This window comes from Aedes albopictus, chromosome 2 (genome assembly GCF_035046485.1).
Source record: "Aedes albopictus strain Foshan chromosome 2, AalbF5, whole genome shotgun sequence".
Lineage (NCBI taxonomy): Eukaryota > Metazoa > Arthropoda > Insecta > Diptera > Culicidae > Aedes > Aedes albopictus.
Window position 1 is genome coordinate 288,019,179 of NC_085137.1, and position 22,222 is coordinate 288,041,400.

At 35.1% G+C, this 22,222-nt stretch overlaps 1 protein-coding gene across 1 annotated transcript; it reads right to left on the bottom strand.

Annotated features, from left to right (window-relative positions):
- Positions 1 to 10,352: 10,352 nt before the first annotated feature.
- Positions 10,353 to 21,330, bottom strand: LOC109408178 (ribonuclease kappa). Its single transcript, XM_062852036.1, has 3 exons — positions 21,098 to 21,330; positions 20,880 to 20,999; positions 10,353 to 10,754 (listed from the first exon to the last, which is right to left on the bottom strand). The coding sequence occupies exons 1-3, from the start codon at positions 21,164 to 21,166 to the stop codon at positions 10,656 to 10,658; spliced, it is 288 nt and encodes a 95-aa protein (XP_062708020.1). The 5' UTR covers positions 21,167 to 21,330; the 3' UTR covers positions 10,353 to 10,655.
- Between the last annotated feature and the right edge of the window lie 892 nt (positions 21,331 to 22,222).

The following is a 22,222-nucleotide window of genomic DNA, read 5'->3' on the forward strand; positions in this document are numbered from 1 at the left end:
GTCTTATAAGCATTGTTGGTGCCGCTTTTAATTGCCTTCATTATAGGTTAAAATTATAGCAATATCCACAGAAGTAGAAAATTTTTCACAAAATTTGGTGATATAGTACAATTAGTAGAGGGTAGTAAAGTCGCCTGATTCCGTGGTAGGTCACCATTCACCGTGGTAGTAGGGACCCATTCACCGTGTATGAGAAATTTTATTCTATTTTGTTTAAAAATGACCAAAACAACCCAGCCAAGGGAATTTTCTTCGTTTAAATTCAATTCAAGTAATAACTTGCAAGATTTTGTTAGAAAAACGAATGTTCCAATTTTCAATTTTTTCTAGATATATGGGACAATATGGGGCACGGTGAATGGAGACCATTGATTTTTAGGGTACCCATTTACCGTGCCTTTTTGTTTCAAATAAAAAGTACGAGTAATCGTACTTTCTTGTAAAACTTACTTCGGTAATGCAAAATGCATACCTGATATGTGAATTTAATTGCTTCTTGGTGGAATAAAAACGTTACTACATTTAGTTTATCGCTTAAATCACCTTAGCGCAGTTTTCGTTTTTCACTATGAATGCAGTGAACGAGCAGAAACCCGCTTCATGTAAACACACTTTAGTGTCAAAATGATACTTTTAAATGTTTCTAATGAGCGTTTTGACCTGGTAAGAATACATTAGTGTTGCATTGGTGAAATGGAAGGGAAATGGTCATATCATTCAATCGTAATATGGAAATAATGAAAAAATATTCGAAAGCACACGGTGAATTGCGCCTTGACGGCAATTCGAACTGAAACTCTTCAAAATAATCTGCTAAAACAATGTTACAACAGTTTTCGGTGGTTTTGGTGTTCTCCGATGATTTGAGTAAGTCGTAAGCTGTCTAAATAAACTCAAACTCAAAAATTCCAAAAATACTTCTAAATTCCTAAAAAAATCCTTTGATTGTTTCAAGAACTCTGTAGAAAATTTTTCAAAATGCTTTCAGAAATTTCAGACAGAAAAAAATACAACCAAGTTTAGCAAGAACTTTTTGACTTTGCAATTTATATACCGTGATTTCTGGTGAAATTGATTACTTTTCATAGTTTTGGGCTTCTTATTTTTGAATAGTTACACAGCGTAACATTTTTTTGTCTCAAGAGCAAACTTATGTGTCTCTGACAGATTTTGGGCCGCTGAATCCGAATCCGGGCTCAGATTTGCTCCAGCACGTCACAATTTTGAGCTTTACCTCAATTTATAGGGCAGAATATGCGATTTTGGGCTTTTTTGACTGCAAACCATTAGGCATGCAAATATTTTTTTTAAGCAATCAAAAGGTAAATTGGTCAATTAATATTTAAATTAACAACTCATGCAACATATTTTGTTTTATCAAATCAAATTTGATAGGTTTAAGCATTTTATGTTAGTATGTAAACTTGCATGCAACTTTTGGAAGGTGGCTTGTATGGGAAATAGCGTACCTAACAGAAATGTGGCTTCGTAGTCGTGCGGCTAGTGTCACCAAGCATTTAGTCGCATCGTGCTAGGAGCGCGGGTTCGATTCCCGCCGCAGCTGTCAGGAAAAGTTTTCGGCTGTGCCACTGGGCGTTGCATGCTAGTCCGTTGTCTAGTGTCGTGCTTCCTTCAAAGAACGAATAGTTCACTGGAAGTACTAAACGTGTCCGTGTCTTTTTAAATCGATTAAAGACAGACTTGTTGGAATCTCAAAATGGCCGCCACAATGGCCGACTTGGGCATCTACTCATGATTTCGAAAGCACAAATCTTTTGGTAAACAAAACCAGCGCACCTGAGCTTCTTATTTTAAGCTTATTACAAGTGAGCAAGAACAGAATAATGGTATGCACTGTTGTTTGAAGCTTGCTTCTTGAGATTTGTGCATCTGAAGTTCTGATGCAATGTTGAAGCGGGATTTCAAGACGTTTGTCCTTTAAACTATCAAATTCGATTTGGTAAAACGAAATATTTTGCATGAGTCGTTAATTTAGATGTTAATTGACCAATTAACCTCTTGGTTGCTTAACAAATATTTCTATACTTAATGGCTTGCAGTCAAAAAAGCCCAAAATCGCATATTTTGCCCTATAAATTGAGGTATAGCTCAAAATTGTGACGTGCTGGAGCAAATATGAGCCCGGATTCGGATTCAGCGGCCCAAAATCTGTCAGGGACACATAAGTTTGCTCTTGAGACAGACTAAAAGTTAATTTTTCTTACGCTGCCACAGTGAGAAAAAATAGGTATAAAACGCGAATAAATTTAATATCTCTGCTCGGAGTGGATGGATTCGAATGAATTTTTGACACAAACTGCAAAAATCTCTACAGTTTCAGATAAGGAGGGTGTCATTCACCGCACGATGCTGGAAATCTATCATACACCTTTTTGAGAAAATTCTCATCTATTCCCGACTGGCGCGCAAAATAAATGACTTATTTGTGTTAAAACTTCCATAGTATCGGCAATTTAACATAGGGGTGGTCCTGCTCTAATCGATTGCGTTCCATTCCGGGCGGAGATACATGTGAAATTTCAAAGAAATGTCGGGGTTACTTGAAGATATTTCAATTTTTAAAGCCGTGCGGTGAGCCAAATCAGCTCCATTCGATACTACGGAAGTTTTTACACACTCACGACTTAAAAAAAACATTTATTTTGCACTTCAGAAATTTTCGAAAAAGGTGAAAAAGGGAGAGAGTGGGGTAAAACGAGCTAAATACATTGACTTCTAGCATCGTGCGGCGAATGACACGTTCCTTACCTGAAACTATAGAGAATTTTGTAGATTGTGTCAAAAATTCATTCAAATCCATTCACTCCGAGCAGAGATATTGAATTTATTCGCGTTTTATACCTATTTTTCCCATTGTGGCGCTGTGTTATCGATATGGTCAAACTCAATGCTTTAAAACAAGTACGACCACGGGTTTCATCAGTCAACTTAGTTGAAATTTTTACTGCAAATCATTTTATTGTAATAAATATCAATTAAAATAAAAATCAGAAATTTTAGCTTCGGGGTGAAATTGATCAGTCAGTGAAATGTCTTTACAAGTGCTGAAAACAAATGTTCTATCTGAATTAATCACCCCAGAATGCGAAAAGCTTTGTAAAATTCTACAAGTTTAGTAAATTTTTAATTATTTAAATTTTAAGATTAACTAATCTAAAGCAAACGCAAAAGTATGCGATTTTCATACTTAACACTTAAACCACAGAGAACAGACATTCAGGCTAGAACAAATTTCATTTGGAAAGTTGTGTAAGGATTTGAATCTTTACTCGAGTAAGGTTGCAAACCAATACACGATGACAGCACTAACGCCACCAAACACCATATTGCCACAGTCAGTGGTGAGTTGAAACATTTCAAGTGGTGAATAAAATTAGTATGGGAAATTAACCGATTGCAGCGCCACGCTATTGCCACATGTGTTGCCGATTTCAAATGGCCGTTAAATTCCTTACACAGTTTCGGAACTGGACTTGGATGTCTGTTCTCTGTGCTTAAACTACCGAGGGGGTAAAAACTCCCGCGAACTACCAAGGGCCCAAAAAAAGTCGGAAGTCCAACTTTGACAAGGCATTTCTCGGCCGTTTTGCAACCGATTTCAAAACTTTTTTTTGCAATGGAACCGGACAGGTTTCAAGATCATCGTTCATTTAAAAAAAATATAAAATAGATGCGTCTACCCAAAGTTATTAAGCAAAAGGCACTTCCTAGTTTTTTAGAGAGCGCATTTTTGGCGCACATTGATCAATAAAACAAAATTCAAAGCGATGACATATGGTTTTTTCGACTCTAAATCATGCGTACAGCTGGAGTGAACATGTTTGTGCAAAATTAGTGATTTTTCAGTACACTGATAATTTACCTTACTCAAAAAACTGCTAAAATACCCTATTTTTCACATAAAATAAACAATAAATCAAAATTCAAAGCGATGACATATAGTTTTTTTGGTCTTAAATTGTTCGTAGGATTATACTCGACATTTTTGATGAACAATGAAAATGTTTTAATTACACTCTTATTTTGTTTTACCCGGAAAACTACGAAAATTCCATGCTTTTTACACAAAGTTGTCAACAAAACTAAATTTAAAACGATAACATGTAGTTTTTTAGCCTTAAAATGTTCGTAGCAGTTTGGGGGACATACTTGATGAATAATAGTAATGTTTCCATTACACTCAAATTTTGATTCACTCAAAAATCAACGAAAGTACCACATTTTTCACGCAAAGTGCTTAACAAAAATAATGGCTTACAATGCAAAGTAGTTTTTTACGTTTAAATTATTCGTGAAAGCGTACTGGACGTTCTTGATGAGTAATAGTGATGTTTTCATGACACACTTAATACGTTTTACTCGAACAGCTACAAAAATACCATAATTTTCATACAAAACAGTCAATAAAACAAAATTTAAAGCCACAATATGTAGTTGTATGGCCTTAAATTTTCCGTTACAATGTACTGAAACTGTTTTTGTTAAAATGTTGATGTTCATATTACACTAATATTTTGTTTTATAAAAATTGCACGAAAATACCACAAAAAAGCGAATAAACTAAAATTGAAAGCAATGATGTGTAGTTTTTCAACTTTGAATATATCGTAGTAGTTTAGTGGATTTAGTTGAACAACCTTAGTGATGTTTTTATTACACTCATATTTTATATCACTCAAAATACTAGGAAAATACCACATTTTGCACACAAAGTAGTCATCAAATAAAAATTGGAGTCAATGCATTATAGTTTTTTTTTGCATGAAATTATTTGTAAAAAAGTACTAGACTTGTTTGATAAACAATAGTGATCTTTCAATTACACTCGTTGTTTTCTAAATTTGTTTATAAAAAAATCAAAAACAACTTAAATAAACAACTTACTATGCGCAGTATATAGTCACATGTTGATGTACCGTAAAAAATATATTTTCACACAGATAATTATTTTTGATAGCTAAAAGCACTGAGATTTTCACTCAGGTGGAGTACTGACTCAATTTGTTATTTATAATTTTATAATATTCTCATGTTTTGATACAATAAATTAATCTAACATGTTTCATACCGCTTTTCCCATCATGCTGGTACTCTTTGCGTTGCAATCTGTAATATTTTTTGGGATTCAATATGTTTGTCAGAGCACTATCAAAGTTTCCCCAAAATGAAAATGTGATTCTCGCTAATATGAAAAAATAATATTGATCACCCAAAACAATTAAAACTGTCCATTCCTTACATTGCAATTATAACTGAGACACCAGTACTTATTTTAAAATTATTAAATCAGGAAAAATACATGGAGTAATATATTAGGAAAATTTGCTGAAAATCAAAGCTACCCCGTTTTACGGTATTGCATCAGAAACTCTTCTATATACATTTGTGCTTCAGAAATTTCCCAAAAGGTGCATTTATATTTTATGATATCTCTCAAAGATTCTTTCAAAATATTTTCTCGTGGGTTCTTTTCGAAAATCTTTCAAAAATATTCCAGAGATTCCTTCAGGGATATTTTCAAAAACATCAAGGATTCATGCGGAATTTATTTAGGATTTCTATTTCTCGAGGAATTCTTTTAGAAAACTTTTAAAATGTTTCCGTGTATTATTCCTTTGGGTGTTCATCAGAAATTCCTATAGCGATTGCTTGATAAATTTCTCCAAGGACTCATTTAGAATTTTTTTCTGGAACATTTTCGAAGTTTTTTTTCTGGCTTTCTTCAGTTCTCAAGTTTCCATCCTATAGTGCCCATGCAAAGTGTTTTTCTTTTATTTGCTCCCATCAATAGTTCCTTCCGTGGTTTTTTCGATATTTTAGAGATTTCCGATAATTACTTCTGGAATTTTTGCCAAAGAGTTTTCTGATATTTCCCCTGAATTTCTTCGCTGGTTTTCATCCGGAGTTTCTCCCGGGATTTCTCTTAGAGATTTTCAGAGTTCTTTCATGAATTTTCTAAATATTTCCTACCAGAGCATTCCGAGATTTCCCAGTTCTTCTCAGGATTTTCTCCGAAGTTTCTCTCGCGTTCCTTATTGCATAATTTCTCGGAAAAATCACGTGAATTCGTTCCGACATGTCTCCGGTTATTTACAACAATCAATTTTGAAGGTTATCTCAGGCAGGAGGTTTTCCGAGAAATACTTCTAGAAAAGTACAGTACTGGACGAATTGACCGATTTTCATACAAAATGCTCAAGTTTGGAGCACTGTATTTCAGCTTCTAGAGCACAAACTCCGAGAGTAATCTCAGGTGAAACTTAAAAAGAAAACTCTCGCAAGAACCTTTATAAAATATCCCGGATGTAACTTCTGTAGAAATCCGGGGAGAAACTCCTGAATAAAATCATTCAAATTTCTTAAAACTTCGGGAGAAATCCCAGAAGCAATTCCTTCAGAAAACTCGTGAAAAACTCCTTTAAAATCCGGGAGGAGCCTCAATTGAAATCCCAGCAATAGATTCTGTAAAAACCTTAGAAATCCCGGAAAAATCTCATTTAGATGTACCAAGATGAATAGGGGAAGAAATCGCAGAAAACCTTCAAGAGAAATTCCGAGAGAAACTCTAAGAGAAATTCTACGACAACATCTGATGTGTATTCCCGGAGAAAAGAGAATCAATTCCACGAAAACTTGGTTGGGCAAAACACAGGAGGAAAAATCCAACGAGACTCTGAGAGCAAATATGGGAAAACCTCTGGAAGAAAATCTATAAAATTCTCATAAAAACCTTCAGGAGACAATATTTGGATTTCAGAAATCCTGCAATATTCTCCAGGAATTTTTCCGGAAAGAACTGTTTGAATCTAGGGTAAAAACGTCGCTAGGAATACGAAAGAATCTCCGAGAGGAATTTGAAAAGGAATCCCAAGAAACAGGAATGAAAGAAGGCTGAAAATCTCTTTAATAAAGACACATAACCTAACCTTAACATTGGAAACCAGTTAAGTTCGTAACTTGTTTTTCATTTTCACGGGATTTCCGTTTATTTTTTGGTGATTGCGACTTCATGTTCAGAAGACGCAAATGGACTCAAATAAAAACAAATTACAAAAAAAAATCCCTGGTGAATTTTCGGTTTGCATTGTATTTTTTTTTCAGGTAGTAGATAACCTGAAACTAGTACAAAAAAGTCAGTAAGGCCGTTACAAATATTTATTTCACTTTTTGTCCTACCACTCTTTGGTTGGTCGAGGGGGGGGGATAAAAATAATAAAGTATTTATTTTGAAAAATATTAAAAACTCCTCGGATTTGTTAAAGAATTTTTGCCAAGACCCGATATTTTGATAAATATTTTTTTATCTGCCCCCTCAAAATGCAAAATCCAGCCAAAAATTTTTGAAGGGGGGGGGGGAGACAAAAAGTGAAAATAATATTTGTATCAGCCTAATAGAAATCTGCATGTGTTTTTTTTAATTTTGTGTTATTGGCTATTTTGTGTAAAAAATATGGCACATTTGTGATTTTTTTGTAAAACAAAACGTGGATGTGATGTGAACATCAAAATTTTATCAAATACATGTCTAGTACATTCCAACGGAAAATTTTAAGACTAACAACTACATGTCATTGCTTTAAATTTTGTTTTATTGGCTATATTGTAAGAAAATTATGGTATTTTAAGAACTTGTTTGGTAAAATGAATTAAGAGTGTCATGAAGGCGGTATTATTGTTCAACGTTCATAATTTCACGAAAAAATGCGAGCCAAAAAACCAGAATGCATTGCCTTATATTTTTATTTGTTGACTACTTTGTGTGAAAAATGTGGTGTTTTCCTAGTATTCCGAGTGAAATAAAATATGAGTGTAATAAAAAAAATCACTAGGATTGTTCAAATAAATCCACTAAACTACTACGATAAATTCAAAGTTGAATAACTACACATCATTATTTTAAATTTTGGTTTATTCGTTTTTTTGTGGTATTTTCGTATATTTTTTTATAAAACAAAATATAAGTGTAATGTGAACATTAACATTTTACCAAAAACAGTTAAATTTAAGGCCATACAACTACATGTTATGGCTTTTAATTTTGTTTTATTTACTGTTTTGTATGAAAATTATGGTATTTTTGTAGCTTTTCGAGTAAAACAAATTAAGTGTGTCATGAAAACATCACTATTACTCATCAAGAACGTCCAGTACGCTTTCACGAATAATTTAAACGTAAAAAACTACTTTATATTGTAAGCCATTATTTTTGTTAAGCACTTTGCGTGAAAAATGTGGTACTTTCGTTGATTTTTGAGTGAATCAAAATTTGAGTGTAATGGAAACATCACTATTGTCATCAAGTATGTCCCCCAAACTGCTACGAACATTTTAAGGCTAAAAAACTACATGTTATCGTTTTAAATTTAGTTTTGTTGACAACTTTGTGTAAAAAGCATGGAATTTTCGTAGTTTTCTGGGTAAAACAAAATAAGAGTGTAATTAGAACATTTTCATTGTTCATCAAAAATGTCGAGTATAATCCTACGAACAATTTAAGACCAAAAAAACTATATGTCATCGCTGTGAATTTTGATTTATTGCTTATTTTATGTGAAAAATAGGGTATTTTAGCAGTTTTTTGAGTAAGGTAAATTATCAGTGTACTGAAAAATCACTAATTTTGCACAAACATGTTCACTCCAGCTGTACGCAAGATTTAGAGTCGAAAAAACCATATGTCATCGCTTTAAATTTTGTTTTATTGATCAATATGCGCAAAAAATGCGCTCCCAAAAAAACTAGGAAGTGCCTTTTGCTTAATAACTTTGGGTAGACGCATCTATTTTATATTTTTTTTAAATGGACGTTGATCTTGAAACCTGTCCGATTCCATTGCAAAAAAAAGTTTTGAAATCGGTTGCAAAACGGCCGAGAAATGCCTTGTCAAAGTTGGACTTCCGACTTTTTTTGGACCCTTGGTAGTTTAGGAGTTAACAAGTCATTACTTTAGAAAAAGTACAATTTTATGCATACATATCAATAATTATAGAACTTTTGACGACGAAACCGGGTAGATGATGGTCATTTGCTACAAATTGTTTTAAGCCTCGAGCGATCGCGCTGTTGTATTTTGTACAACACGTTGAAAAAATCTCTCTTTTTGTACTCAGCTTTAGTGTGGTGCTGACGCAGGTAGTCAACCGCGCGAGTTACGGAAGGTTAAGGACAAACGTCTTGAAATCCTGCTTCAACAGTGCATCAGAATATCAGACGCACAAATCTCAAGAAGCAAGCAGTGTGCTCATAAAAATGACACCGGGCAAAAGTTTTTTATGAATTTCCTCTTAGAGTTTCGTCTGTTTGTCTGTGCTTAGGTCATCAAATTTTCCTAGGAATATTTGTGCGAGACTTTTTTTGACATATGATAGAATATGACTTTATGTAGTGCACAGAGGTTCCACATAGGTAAAACATGTGATTATAGTTTATCTACAGCTCAATGAACCCAAGGCCTGACTTCAGCCAGGCCATCCCGGGTACTCAGGAATCTAGTCGAGGCTTTTACTTATTCCAATTCGATGTAGTATTGATTTCTGGAGCTAACCGTAGTTTTCCGCATGCAAATAGGTCTAATTGTAGCCCATCTACGGTTCTCTGTAGTCAAGGCATGACTTCAATAAGATCGTCCAAAATTTCTACTGTTCGTTGATATAACAAACATTATACAGATGTTCATGTTCAAGTATTGGTGCAAATAAAAGCGATAAAAATAATTGAAAATAATCGTTGGTGATTATTTCGAGTGTTCATGTTTTGTAAGGACGGATTCGGACAATCCATCGAGATATTCAGGAAATATTAATAGTACTACAAGGGCAACACAAGTTCTAAAGATGTTTCCGATAACCTATGAGGCCAATAAGGGAATGACATCTCGTGTTTATTTTCATTTGAAAACAACAAACATAAATGAAGACTTGGATGGTTCAGAAATGTTGAATATCTCAAGAACTCAAAAGAAACGTATTGGAAAATCTCAAATTCGAACCTGTAGCAGCATCAACTACCGTTAGGTAACGGAATGTGCAAATATTGAAAAACTTCGTTAAGAAGAAAGTTATGGAGGTGCAAATCAAATCGTACTTGGCCGACTTGACCCAGTGACCCCAGTGGCCTTACTCCGTCCAGAAGTCCAAGAAAATGTTGATGCCGTATATTTCCAAAACTATAGTGTTATGCGATTTTGTGTTCAAAATTTGGTTGAATTCTGTTGAGAAATGGGCTGTTGGCGATTTTTTGAACTTTTATTTTTTACCTGGGGTCAAACGGGTTAAAGCAACTGAGATAAATGCCCTCTAGGGTAAAATCTCAAAAAAAAAAAAAATGCTACATTTAGTTGTTGTTAACCGAACATATTTATTCTCTAATACTTGATCTACATGTTGATGTCTCCGGTAGGTGGTTACATTAATGCTTTAAAACGGGGAAACGATATTGAAATTGTTTATATAACGAAAGCATTTTTACAGAAAGTGTCTCAAAATGATGTCCAAATCAAAGGAATGTGACTTTTATCCGCACTTTTTCTGGTTGACGGTATTTGTTGAGAGATGGTTAAGTCCAAACATTTGTTGGAAGAAATATTTACACTTATGGATTACACAAACAAAAGAAGGTGAGGCAACGCCACAGATTTAGGCGACGGTGGTGCGACTGTTGGCGTAGAATTGCTGGCCGGAAACCACCAGAGTCAGGACGTAGATGCAGGCAGCGATCCAGCAGTTGTAGGCGTTCTGAAAAAAAAATATATGATTTATAGTATGTACACGCAGAAAAAAATATATTGAACTCAAAAATAAAGCGCTTTTAATCAAAGAAAATAAATCATTGAACCACGGCTTAATACCATTTTGCTTTGAATCTAGTGCATTTGGTATTAGTTTCAAAGCATTTCCTTCATTATTTCTAAAATCAAGCTTTCGCAATTGGTTTAAGTTTCAAAAACTTTTTTGCTTTGAATCTAAAACATTACTGCTTTGAATCTAAGCAATTTTGTAAATTCAAAGACTACCTATAATAAAAAAAAAACACAAATGTACTTGGACTTAGATTCATTTTTTTTGCTGGGTTTCTAGCTGCACTCTGAATAGAGTTGAAACCTCTACACTAGACCCAAAGATAGAAAAGAGTACGTAATCTTTCAGAAGCAGTTTGCCAAACGTACGCGGAAAATGATATCCATCAAGACACTGTTGCAAACTGACTCAGAAAGTTACGGTAGAAGATTGGAAAGTTTTCAATTGGTCAGTCAGTCAGGATTTGCCTATGTAGTGTTATGGTCACACGGTTTGTATTTGTGTTCTTGTTTGGTTTTGTGGTAAGGTTCAATATGTTTTCCTCCTCGTTAAGTCAGTTGTAGTATGTTTGTTTTTTTTTATCGAATCAGTCGAACCTCGTATGTTAAAATATATTCGATCCTCTGTCAAATTGTTTTCTTGATTTCTCTAATCGTTTTCTACTTCTCTGTGTTCAACTCTTGTGTCCTTAAATTGCCATCGGTCCAAAGCCCACAGAAACATGGAACTGGACGTCTGATATTTTTTTCTGTTGGTGTCATAATACCATCTAAGATAAACAAAAATACGCCAGGTTGGTCAGCCAAATTTCAAAATAATAAAGATTGCTTGTTAACTATATGTATTCGTTCATTTGTCCTATCGGTCCTACCTCGATAATCCATGTATTTTTTCAAGCGTGGCCTAGTCAACCTAGTCATACACAAGTAACTTTGTTCAGCTGATAAAAAGCAGTCAGTTTTTTGTCCAAAATGTCACGTCGAACGCATTGACGTTAACAATGCGTTTAAATGTTCGCACGTTAGCTTCGAATCTATCAGCACAATTAAGTGCTGCAAATCTCCTTCCCACTATTAATTCTTTGATTGATTTTAATTGCTTTATTTAAAGAAAATATGACCAAGTAACATTGTAAAAATTCGAAAAAGCACTATGACACTAATAAATTACTAATCAAAATCAATCGAGAAACGTGGGAAAGAAAGCCCAAACAACATTTTGAAGTCAGCTGGCTGTAAAAGGTTCCAAAACCTGTCACAAATGCTATAATATTTTTATTAGGATTTGTAACGATCATCAAAACCTTCTCAAATCCAACCGACTTGGAACTATTGCTTGGGAATAGACTCTACCCGAGCAGGGAATTAGAACTAATTGAAAACAAATTGAGTTATTTAGATATCACGAATTTTGATAACAAAGTGAGTTTTCATTTTGTATGACTTAAGTGTTAACATAACAAAAATGATAACAAAATAATGTACTGGAATATCTAATTGGAAACAGAATGAGTTCTCATTGATAACAAATTGATATCTCGTTTTGTTATCCACAATTTACGATTTGATATCATACGCAGTTTTCAGGGAGTAATAACTAAAAATTGATAACAAATTTATAGTATTCATTTTGATATTTTCTTCTTCTTCTTCTTCTTCTTCTTTTTCTTCTTCTTTATGGCTCGACGTCCCCACTGGGACTTGACCTGCCTCGCTTCAACTTAGTGTTCTTTGAGCACTTCCACAGTTGTTAATTGAAGGGCTTTCTTTGCCTGCCATTGCATGAATTTGTATATTGTGAGGCAAGTACAATGATACGCTATGCCCATTTTCCCGACCGGAACGGGAATCGAACCCGCCGTATCCGGATTGGCGATCCTTAGCCTTAACCACTAGGCTAACTGGAGACCCCTTGATATTTTATTAGGCATTAATTAACATGAATAAGTAAAAATTTAAATGAGATTTTATTTTAAATTCAGAAGAATCTCGTGATTGAAAACTTGTTTTGTTTGATACGATATCATTAGAATATGACCCCTCAGGGTGTCTACTCAATTATGAAAATGAAATTCCCTGATATTTCCAGGATTTTCCAGGTTTTTGAAAATAATTCCAGGTTTAACAAATCGACTAAACTAAACATGTTTTCAGATTTCTAGAAATACGTGGAAACGCCACTTTTTCGGAAGTTTCTAGTTCCAACTATAATGACATTTAAGGAGAACATTCCACCAGCATTTAGGACCGAAGCACGAGATGATTTTTTGATGGAATTCTTAATACAATACTGGCGATACTTTAGAAGAATTTTTTGCATAATTTGTTGAAAATTTTGTTCATGAATTTATGAAGGAATTTAGCAAGGAAAACAACAAGAAATTACACTATATTTTTATAAAATGTAAGCTTGGCCGTTCCAGCAGATTTTTTTTCGAGTAGTTCCTGTGCAAACTTTCTTTAATATTGTCGGACATTTTAAAAATTGCAGCTAACGCTTTTAAACTAATCCTCAAAGAAACCTTTCACGCATAGCTTCAGTTATTGCGCACGAAGACCTTCATTGGTTTCGCAAAAGAATCGCTCAAGTATGTATTTTTCAGGTATTTCGCTAGATTCTTCTCCCCAGTGATTCCCCCTTTTATAGAAATTGCTAGCAACAATGTTAGATATATTTATAGGACTTCAGTAGGAAAATCCTTTCAGAGTTTCAAAAGAATTGACTTCAAATAATACTGCCAGTTACACTTGAAAATATTAAAAATGTCCACATAAATTCAACTAAGGAATTAATTCCTTCAGAATATTTTAACTATTTTCTCCACAACATATTTGAACGATTACTTTACGTCAAAACATCGTTTTACCAAAAGTATATGAACAAACATTGTTACAGATGAACTACTTTCAAAATTAATAGAAAAAATATTGTAATTCGATAGCTCTGGTTGTCAATAGTTTCACTTTCGGAACAAGTAATTGACAATTAGAATATACTAATGAGTTGGTAATCATGTTCCAAAACTAGTGCATTATGTCCATCGAAAATAATTTCTCTCGAGTTCGTTAAAATATGTGGAGCTCAGAAGCAACTATGGGAAAGAGAGAGTTGAACATTCTTTCAAAAAGAGACGAACCAGCCAAGAACTGAAAATCTCTATAATAAAGTTAAATCAATCAATTCTTTCAAACATTGTTAAGAATCATTTATAAGTTGTTCTAAAAACGTTTCAGAAATTGTCAGAAAAATATTTAAAAATTCTTCCAGAAGTCATCTAGTTAATTTCGCTAGAAATACTAACATCGAATCCGCCAGAATTTCCAATTGATCAATAATATTCTGCAGGAATTTTAGGAACGACGCACAAAATGTATCTTTAAGTTCCTTCAGGTATTTTCCAACATCTACAAGCGATTGTGAATTTGTTAGGCAAACCTCAATAAATTTTGCAAGACAGTAAGCTCATTCACTTGGAAATAAAGAAAAATCTATCTATATAAAAATGAGTTTGAAGTCCCTTTGAGGCAACAAAACTCACGAACGGCTGAACCGATCGGGATGACCCTTGCATGGTTGGATTCGTATTCATTGTGGCTGTGTTTATAAGTAGAAAAAGTTACAAAAATCAACTTAAAAAGTAAGACAATTGATTAAGTGCTGCTTTGTCAAGAGCCGGGAAGAAAATCAACACGATCGAAATGAAACCAATCTAGAGTGCGGTGCTTCAATACGCTCAAAAGCTGTCAAACCACCACCAGCTTGGCAAGACAAAGTTTGCCGGGACAGCTAGTAGCTTATACAATTTATGTCACTAAATATTTAACGCTGCAATATATTGAAAGTTTTGAGAATTTGAATTCCTAACAATAAAAGCATGTCGACTCAGTTTTCCGAAATAGGTAAAACATAAAATAGGAGATTGCTGTGAAAAAAAGTACAAGATAGTTTTAACGTCAAATATTCATTACATCTGATAAATAATGTTTAATGAGCGGGTAGTTAATAGCGGCGCAGCCGAAATTTTTATTCGCTTTGAGGCATTTCGAACTGAAAATTTGTATTAAAATGATAAACACAGAAAATCCCTGATTGTCACCAAAATTCCCTGAGAATTCCAGGATTTTTCCAGGTCGAGTAAAATTCCCTGATAATTCCAGGTTTTCCAGGTTTTTCCAGGTAGTAGACACCCTGTATTAATGTCGTAGTATTATCGATTGTAACATTGACATTCCATCAACAGTCATTCCTAACTTGGAGCCTACACGAAGAAAAATTGTAAGAAAATCGGATATGATATCCTCATAGAAATTTAGCATAATTCAACTAGAAGATTATGGATGATGTACATTGAAGTAACAAAGAAAAGTAAATTTGAAGTCAAAGGACAACTGCACGTAATATTTTTGTATAAGTATATTTCAGCTTCTCCTTCTGATTATATGCACTGCAGTAAAACAAATGTGGAAGATGTTCACGACATCCCAGAGCCACGGGCATCGGGACTCAAATTGAGTCGCATTCGGCTTCCCAGCTCTTTCCCTCGTTACCCGGGGAAAAATGATGACATTGAAAAAATAAGGCATCTGATTGGAAAAATATTTTACTACATCAATTCTATCGGGTTTGGCATAATGGTCAAATGGCATAATCTGGCATAATAGTCGTTTGGCATAGAAATAGGTGAAATGGCATTCATCATTTTCATGTATGATAAATATCTGTGTTTTTTCATAACTGTATCAAACATCACGTGATTCATCATTTTGGTACGGAGCTACAATAAATCCTTTTTCACGCGAGAAAACTTTATAAAGGTAAAATATGTGACCTTCAACAGTAGAATGACCGTGAATTACTTCAGTTGGCCATATCTAACTACATTTGTCATTTGTCATCATCATTTCTGAAGGAATTCCTGGAAGAACTTCTTAGGATTTTTTTGAGGAATTTCTGGAAAAAATCATGGATGAATCAACGGAGGAATCCCTGAAGAAATTCCTAAAGATATTCCTAGAGGAATCCATGAACTAATCCCTGTTGGAATTCCTCGAGGAACTCCTGGAAGAGTTCCGGGAGAAATTCCTCTAGGATTTTTGGAAGAAACCGTGGAGGAATTCCTGGAGGAATCCCTAGAGGATATTTTGAAGGCATTCAGGCAGAAATTCCTAGAGGATTTCTTCCCTTGAATGAATATTTAGAGCAATCCCTGTAGGAATTCCTGATGCAACATTTTGAGAAATTTATGGAGGAAATTCTGATTCTCTGATGAATTTCTGGAGAAATGTCTGGTGGAACTTTTGAAGAATTTTGAAGGAATTCCTGGAGGAAAATCTGGAAGATGTTTTGGTAATTTCTGGTGGCATTCATGGGTGAATCCTAGGAGGAATTCCTCAAGAAATTCATCGAAAAAATCCTGGAGGAATCCATTGAGGAAACCCTGTAGGAATTTTTCGAGGAATTCACGAAGGAGTTCCTGAATGAGTTTCGGGAGAAAAGTCTTTAGGGGTTTCTGAAAGAATTCCTGGGGGAATCCCTAGAGAAAACCTCGGAGGAATTCTGGCAGGAATTCCTAGAGGATTTTCTGGAGATTCTGCCAACATTCCCTCAGATTTCCTCTAGGATTCCTCCAGGATTTTTTCCAGGAATTTCTTGAGGAATTCTTTCTAGGATTCACCCATGAATGTCTTCAGAAATTACTCAAAACATCTTCCAGATTGTCCTCCAGGAATTCCTTCAAAATTCTTAGAGAAGTTCCTTCAGGCATTTCCCCAGAAATTCATCAAAGAATCAGAACTTCCTCCAGGAATTCCTTCACGTATTCCACCGGAAAATCCTCTAGGAATTTCTGCCTTAATGCCTCCAAAATATCCTCTAGGGATTCCTCCACGGACTCATCTATGATTTTTTCCAGAAATTCCTAAAAAAAGCCTACACAAATTCTTCCAGGAATTCCTTCAGAAATTCCTCAAGGAGTTCCTCAAGGAAACCTCAAATATTTCTCCAGAAATTTCTCGAAGAATGCCTCCAGAAATTGTTCAAGGAATTCCTCCAAATATCCTTCAGGAATTCCTCTAGAAATACTTCCAGGATTTCCTCCAGATATTTCTCCAGAAAACCCTATAGGAATTTCTGCCAAAATTCATCCAAGATTTCGTCTACGGATTACTCTAGAAAATTCTAAAAAAAAACTCCAGGAAGTCTTACAGGAAATTCTCTTGGAATTTCTCGAGAAATTTCTCTAGGCATTCCTCCAGGATTTTTTTCAGGAGTTTCTCCAGGAATTCCTTCATGGATTCCCCTAGAAATTCATCTAGATGGGATTCTTTTAGAATCGAAAAATGGTAATTTCTATAGGAAATTCCAAGGTCCCCAGAACCTGTGCCGAGGTCACCGGGTGACCAGAGTCGATCAAAACCATTTTTCTTTGTTTTACTGGATTACGCGCGGCATTTTGCGAAATTTGAGGTGTCGCATGATGGGATTCTTTTAGAATCGAAAAATGGCCTTTCTACCGGAGATTCCAAGGTCCCCAGAACCTGCTCCGTGGCCACCAGATGACCGCTTGACGTAATCAGGTCCGACATTACATGTATAGAATAATCTGTCACTAACAACGACAATAACATGCTATTTTTCAGTCGAAATTATGATGATATGGTAATATTATGGATCATGCTACACTTAGATCCGCCCCGCAGAAATTGGGGGAGGGTCATAGAAGGATCCCCGGCAAATCATTGTTAAGATACACTCTTCCGCTTGATGATAGGTACTTCACACCGAATGGAATTTGGTGCCATAGTTTCAGAGAACGATCCATTTGAAGTCAGAAAGAATCGTCCCGGGTTAATATAGAATCATGACAAATGAGCATTATGCCAATCCACAATAATGGGTCCAGAGCCGTGTTTACGAAGACAAAATACATGGTGTTTTTGGGAAAGTTTCTTCTTATTTTTCGACCTTTTTTCTCATCATTGTGAAATTAGGGTGGTCTCTCTAGTTTTGCTGATCCAAACATCTGCTTTTTGAAAGTTTTATGTACGTTCACAAAATGTTCTACAAAGTAAAAGAACTTATTTGGAGCAAGTTTGCCGAAGAAACCATTATTCTATCTCTTATGGTTCCTAACTTATATTATTTTTAAATATTCATGTTAGGGTGATCCATGAATTTCAGTTTTCCTGAAATAACTTTTAATTCGTTCGTTTTTAGTAAATACTTTGTTCCGAGCACTTTTAGAACTATCAACGACGCATATTTTTTCCAAAGAGCTCAAAGTTCTAACTCGCGTAATTAAAAAGATATTGGCATTTTTCTTCAAAAAATAACTTTTTTTCAAAAAGTCATATCTCAAAAAGGAGCAAATGGATTTTCATTCTCCTGGTTGCATTGGAAAAATCGTACTCTGTTCTATTTATGGTGAAAAAACTGTAGGTACCTTTTTTGTTTGAAGCTTTTTATTGAATTTTGAAAATACGATTTTTTTCATGGAAAAGCAGTTGTAACTTTGAAAATCGATGAGATACAAACTTGGCGTCTTCGACAAAATTGTGAGTTTTTGGCTGCTATAAAAGTGCCCAGAACAAAGTATTGCGAAAAAATCAACACATAAAATTATATTGAATAAAAACCGATTTTCATATGGAAAGCGGAACAATATCAGCAAACTCAATTAGTCTTTGTTAGATAGATCGAAGCCTGAAACTTCTTCACTTTAATACCGTCGAACCCTGCGAACTGGGCCAGGGAACAACATAATTATTGATTTGTTTGCGTAAATTTATGTGCAATATTTGCTAACGTCGATTATAAATTTCATAAACTTTGCGAAAATGCCGTTAAGGACGAACGGGACAAACGACGAAATATCCGCCATTGCTCGGTTGTTACTAAGATGGTAATCTCAGATTCTACTTCATATTTTCCACCAAAACCTATCATTGTGTAAGCTCACTTGCAGTGCATATGCTGATTGGTTTTTATCATCTTCAGTGCGATAGAACTCGAGATTACCATCTTCAAAATCGCGAGGCAAATTGTTAGAAAGAGAGGCAAGAAAGGAAAAATAACACGGCGTCCCGTTTCACCTTAAATAAGCGGTGAATCTCAACCTCACCAAAACAATTCCTCAATGCTATCCTACAAGCTAACAATAGTAAAACACCGAAAGTGTGGAGGAAATAAGAGTTGCCTCGATTCAAGCCGAAGTTATTTTAAATTCGCGTCCACTAACCCACATACCAGTTGATAACATTGAAGATTGTGCTAACACTAACAGATCCATAGGTAAATGAGCCGAAATTTTAGCCAGCGACCCAAAACATTCTTTATCGCTGATTAAGTCTATACAGAAACAATTGTTTGTACAATTGAAATTGTATCAAGATTAGCCGCAAAAAATCGATTAAAAGTAATAGTTTTATAATAGAAAAATGTTTGAAGTTATTCAATTGATTCAATATTATGAAATATTATAAACAATTGGATGTAATTAAGATAAATATAAACAGCTAATACCCCGGACAGACATGTGATACGAGTGTGATACACGTACAACGGTACTCACTGTCAAGAAAATTCTAACAAGACTGACTTGAACGGAGAGAATTATCGATGTGGCACTCATTTCAAGCGCAAATTTACAGTGATTCCTGTATCACATGTGTGTCATAAGTATAAGATTGGTCACCAAAAAACAAACCGATCAACAAAAGAAGGAGAAAAAAAAGCTAAAATCTACTAAACCCTGGCGATATCTCATGTTCATAAAATATATTTGAATAATTAATTTCAATTGATGATTTGCTACTTCATCTGAAAGCAGTCAATCCATGCTGGATCGTTAGAGGCTTACTAAAGTACTACTGAAAAATAATTATATTGTAAATAAGTAGGGTGGGGCGGGGCAAGATGGGTCACCTAAGGATGCATCACCATAACTTTGTAAATACAAATCGTATTGGTTTGTATTCGTCCGCTACTCTTCAATACACTAGTTAGCTATGCTAAAAGTCGATAAAAAGATCATTAAACACGAAATATGATGTTAAACAAGCAGTTTTAGAAAGTGATCGATTTTGCGCCGTGAAAAAAGGGCGGGGCAAGATGGGTCACCTTTTAGGTAATTCACATTTTCTCAACGAAAAACGTCAAAATATAAGATTTGTTCCGCATTCATATATGCTCCATATCCATACTGAGTAAACAAGAGCTACTAGTAAACATTTATAAATTTATTTGGAATATAAAAAACTTTACGATTCGAGTGGTCCTCAGGCGACTTGAAAATCGATGTTTTCACTAAAAAATTATCATAATTTTATGTTATAATTTTAAGCGTTCATTCCGCTTGATTGATGTCAGTTATGAGATAGTCTTGTAATAAAAAATAAATAACTTTTGAATGCTCCAAAAATACGTTCAAAATTGAAGGTGACCCATCTTGCCCCGCGACCGTTTATATGGAGATTATATGGGATGTATCGCATAAGAAAAATGGCTAAAAACCATTTTATTTTTCATTTCCAATGAGAGTGAATAATTTTTCAATCAATGCCCCAAACTTTTGTATATTCATGCTGGTCATCTAACAAAATTATTAACATAATCAAAACATGAGTAATGCGCCCGAGAATGGCACTGACCCATCTTGCCCCGCGACCCATCTTGCCCCGCCCCACCCTATTAATGCATTTGCACTTTATACTGTTTTGACAACCACCATGACCAGACCAGGAGTCTTCATCGACCATCTCTTCTAGAAATTAAAATGGCAAGAGCAAGTACAAGTATGTTGCACATTTTGCCCACAAAATGCTGGGCTAAAAACTTGCATCAGATGCAATTCTAAACTTTATTTGAAAATAGTGCGTAATGCAAAGTGTTACTCGCTATGAATCATCAAGGTTCAGAAATTAGTGTCAAAAGAGGACTAATTCAAATGATTCGAACTCCTTGGTACAAACTATTCTCAATGCATTACTGATACCGTACGATTGGTCTCTTGAGATCGGAACTTTTATCTATCTTCGAGCAAACACTAGTGTTAAATATAATCACCTGACTATAAGCCACATCGGCTGCAGCGTAGAATTCCTGCGGAGTGTCGTAATGTTCCTCCAGCGGAAGGTCTTCAATCAGAGCCACACTGTGAATATAGTAGAAGACACCCATCAGGAGCTGAAAAGGAAACAAAGATACTCGGATTAGAACCAGGATAAGCACACAAGGACACTATCAGGCAGGATAAATCGATTTTCTTCGCCACTGTTACTCACCAGCTGGATGATTCCCCAAACAGAGACAATCAGGCCGCAGAGCGACAGTTTTGGTCCGCAGATTGGCATCTTGGCAAATCGGAGCGTTACTTCTGCTGCTTAGGAAACGGAAAACGCTGCAAAGTTTTTGCGAAAATCAGCAAATTTCCACAAATTTTCCCAAAAACTGATCACAAGACTCCGACGTCGACTGCCTGGGCTGAAGATTGCGAAGAAAACGTCAAAACTTTGAGTCATGTGACAGGCAGAAGAACCCCGTAGGAAAATGTATGGCTTCGTTGACAATCGCGCGGAGGCACGCGAAATTCGAGCAGATTTAGACTATTCTCAATTGGGTTTTTAAATTTAGACAAGTGTGTAAATTTTTTCAATGAAAGAGCACCTTTTCCATAACATCGATTTCAAAGAGATTTTTGAAATTACCTTTTGACAACTGGGCAACTGTTTGACAGCTCCGCCCAGTGTACAAAATGCGACGAGGGGTGATTCGACAAATCGCTTCCACACATACTTCAAACTGATTTTTAAATAGGTTCCCTGGACACCAAAATTTATTGAAATTCGGATTTCGGCTCAGTTTGGCATGCAGATTCAGAGTTCAAAAAAATATCTCAACACCGCTAATGAAGCCAATTGAGTATCTCGTTCGTGCAACGATAGTTTTTCCAGTTAGGGAGCGTTCATAAGTGACGGCGCATTTTTGAAAGAAAAGGAGGTTTTTGACTTGTATTGGGCATTATGTTTTCTGTTCAAAACCGAACCAGCAACATTTTTTCTTTTACTTGAGCTGCTTTTACTTTGTCTTGCGTTGAACGCAATTTCGGAAACGGCGCGATAGATAATAAATTATATATCTCGTGTTTAGTATCATACAGGCGTAACTGCAATGATCGATTTTCTCTTTGGTTAAAAACTTAGCTGGCAAAACAGTTCCGGTTGTTTTTATTGTTCTAGATGCTAGTCCTACACTCACATTAATTGACTGATAAATTCTATGTGCGCTAACCACATAGATTGCTGGCGAGAGAGAGAATCACTCGGTCATGTGCAAGTAATAAAATCTATAAGTAAGACATATGATTTATATTATTACTAGAATATATTCCAAGTGTAACCGCATAATAA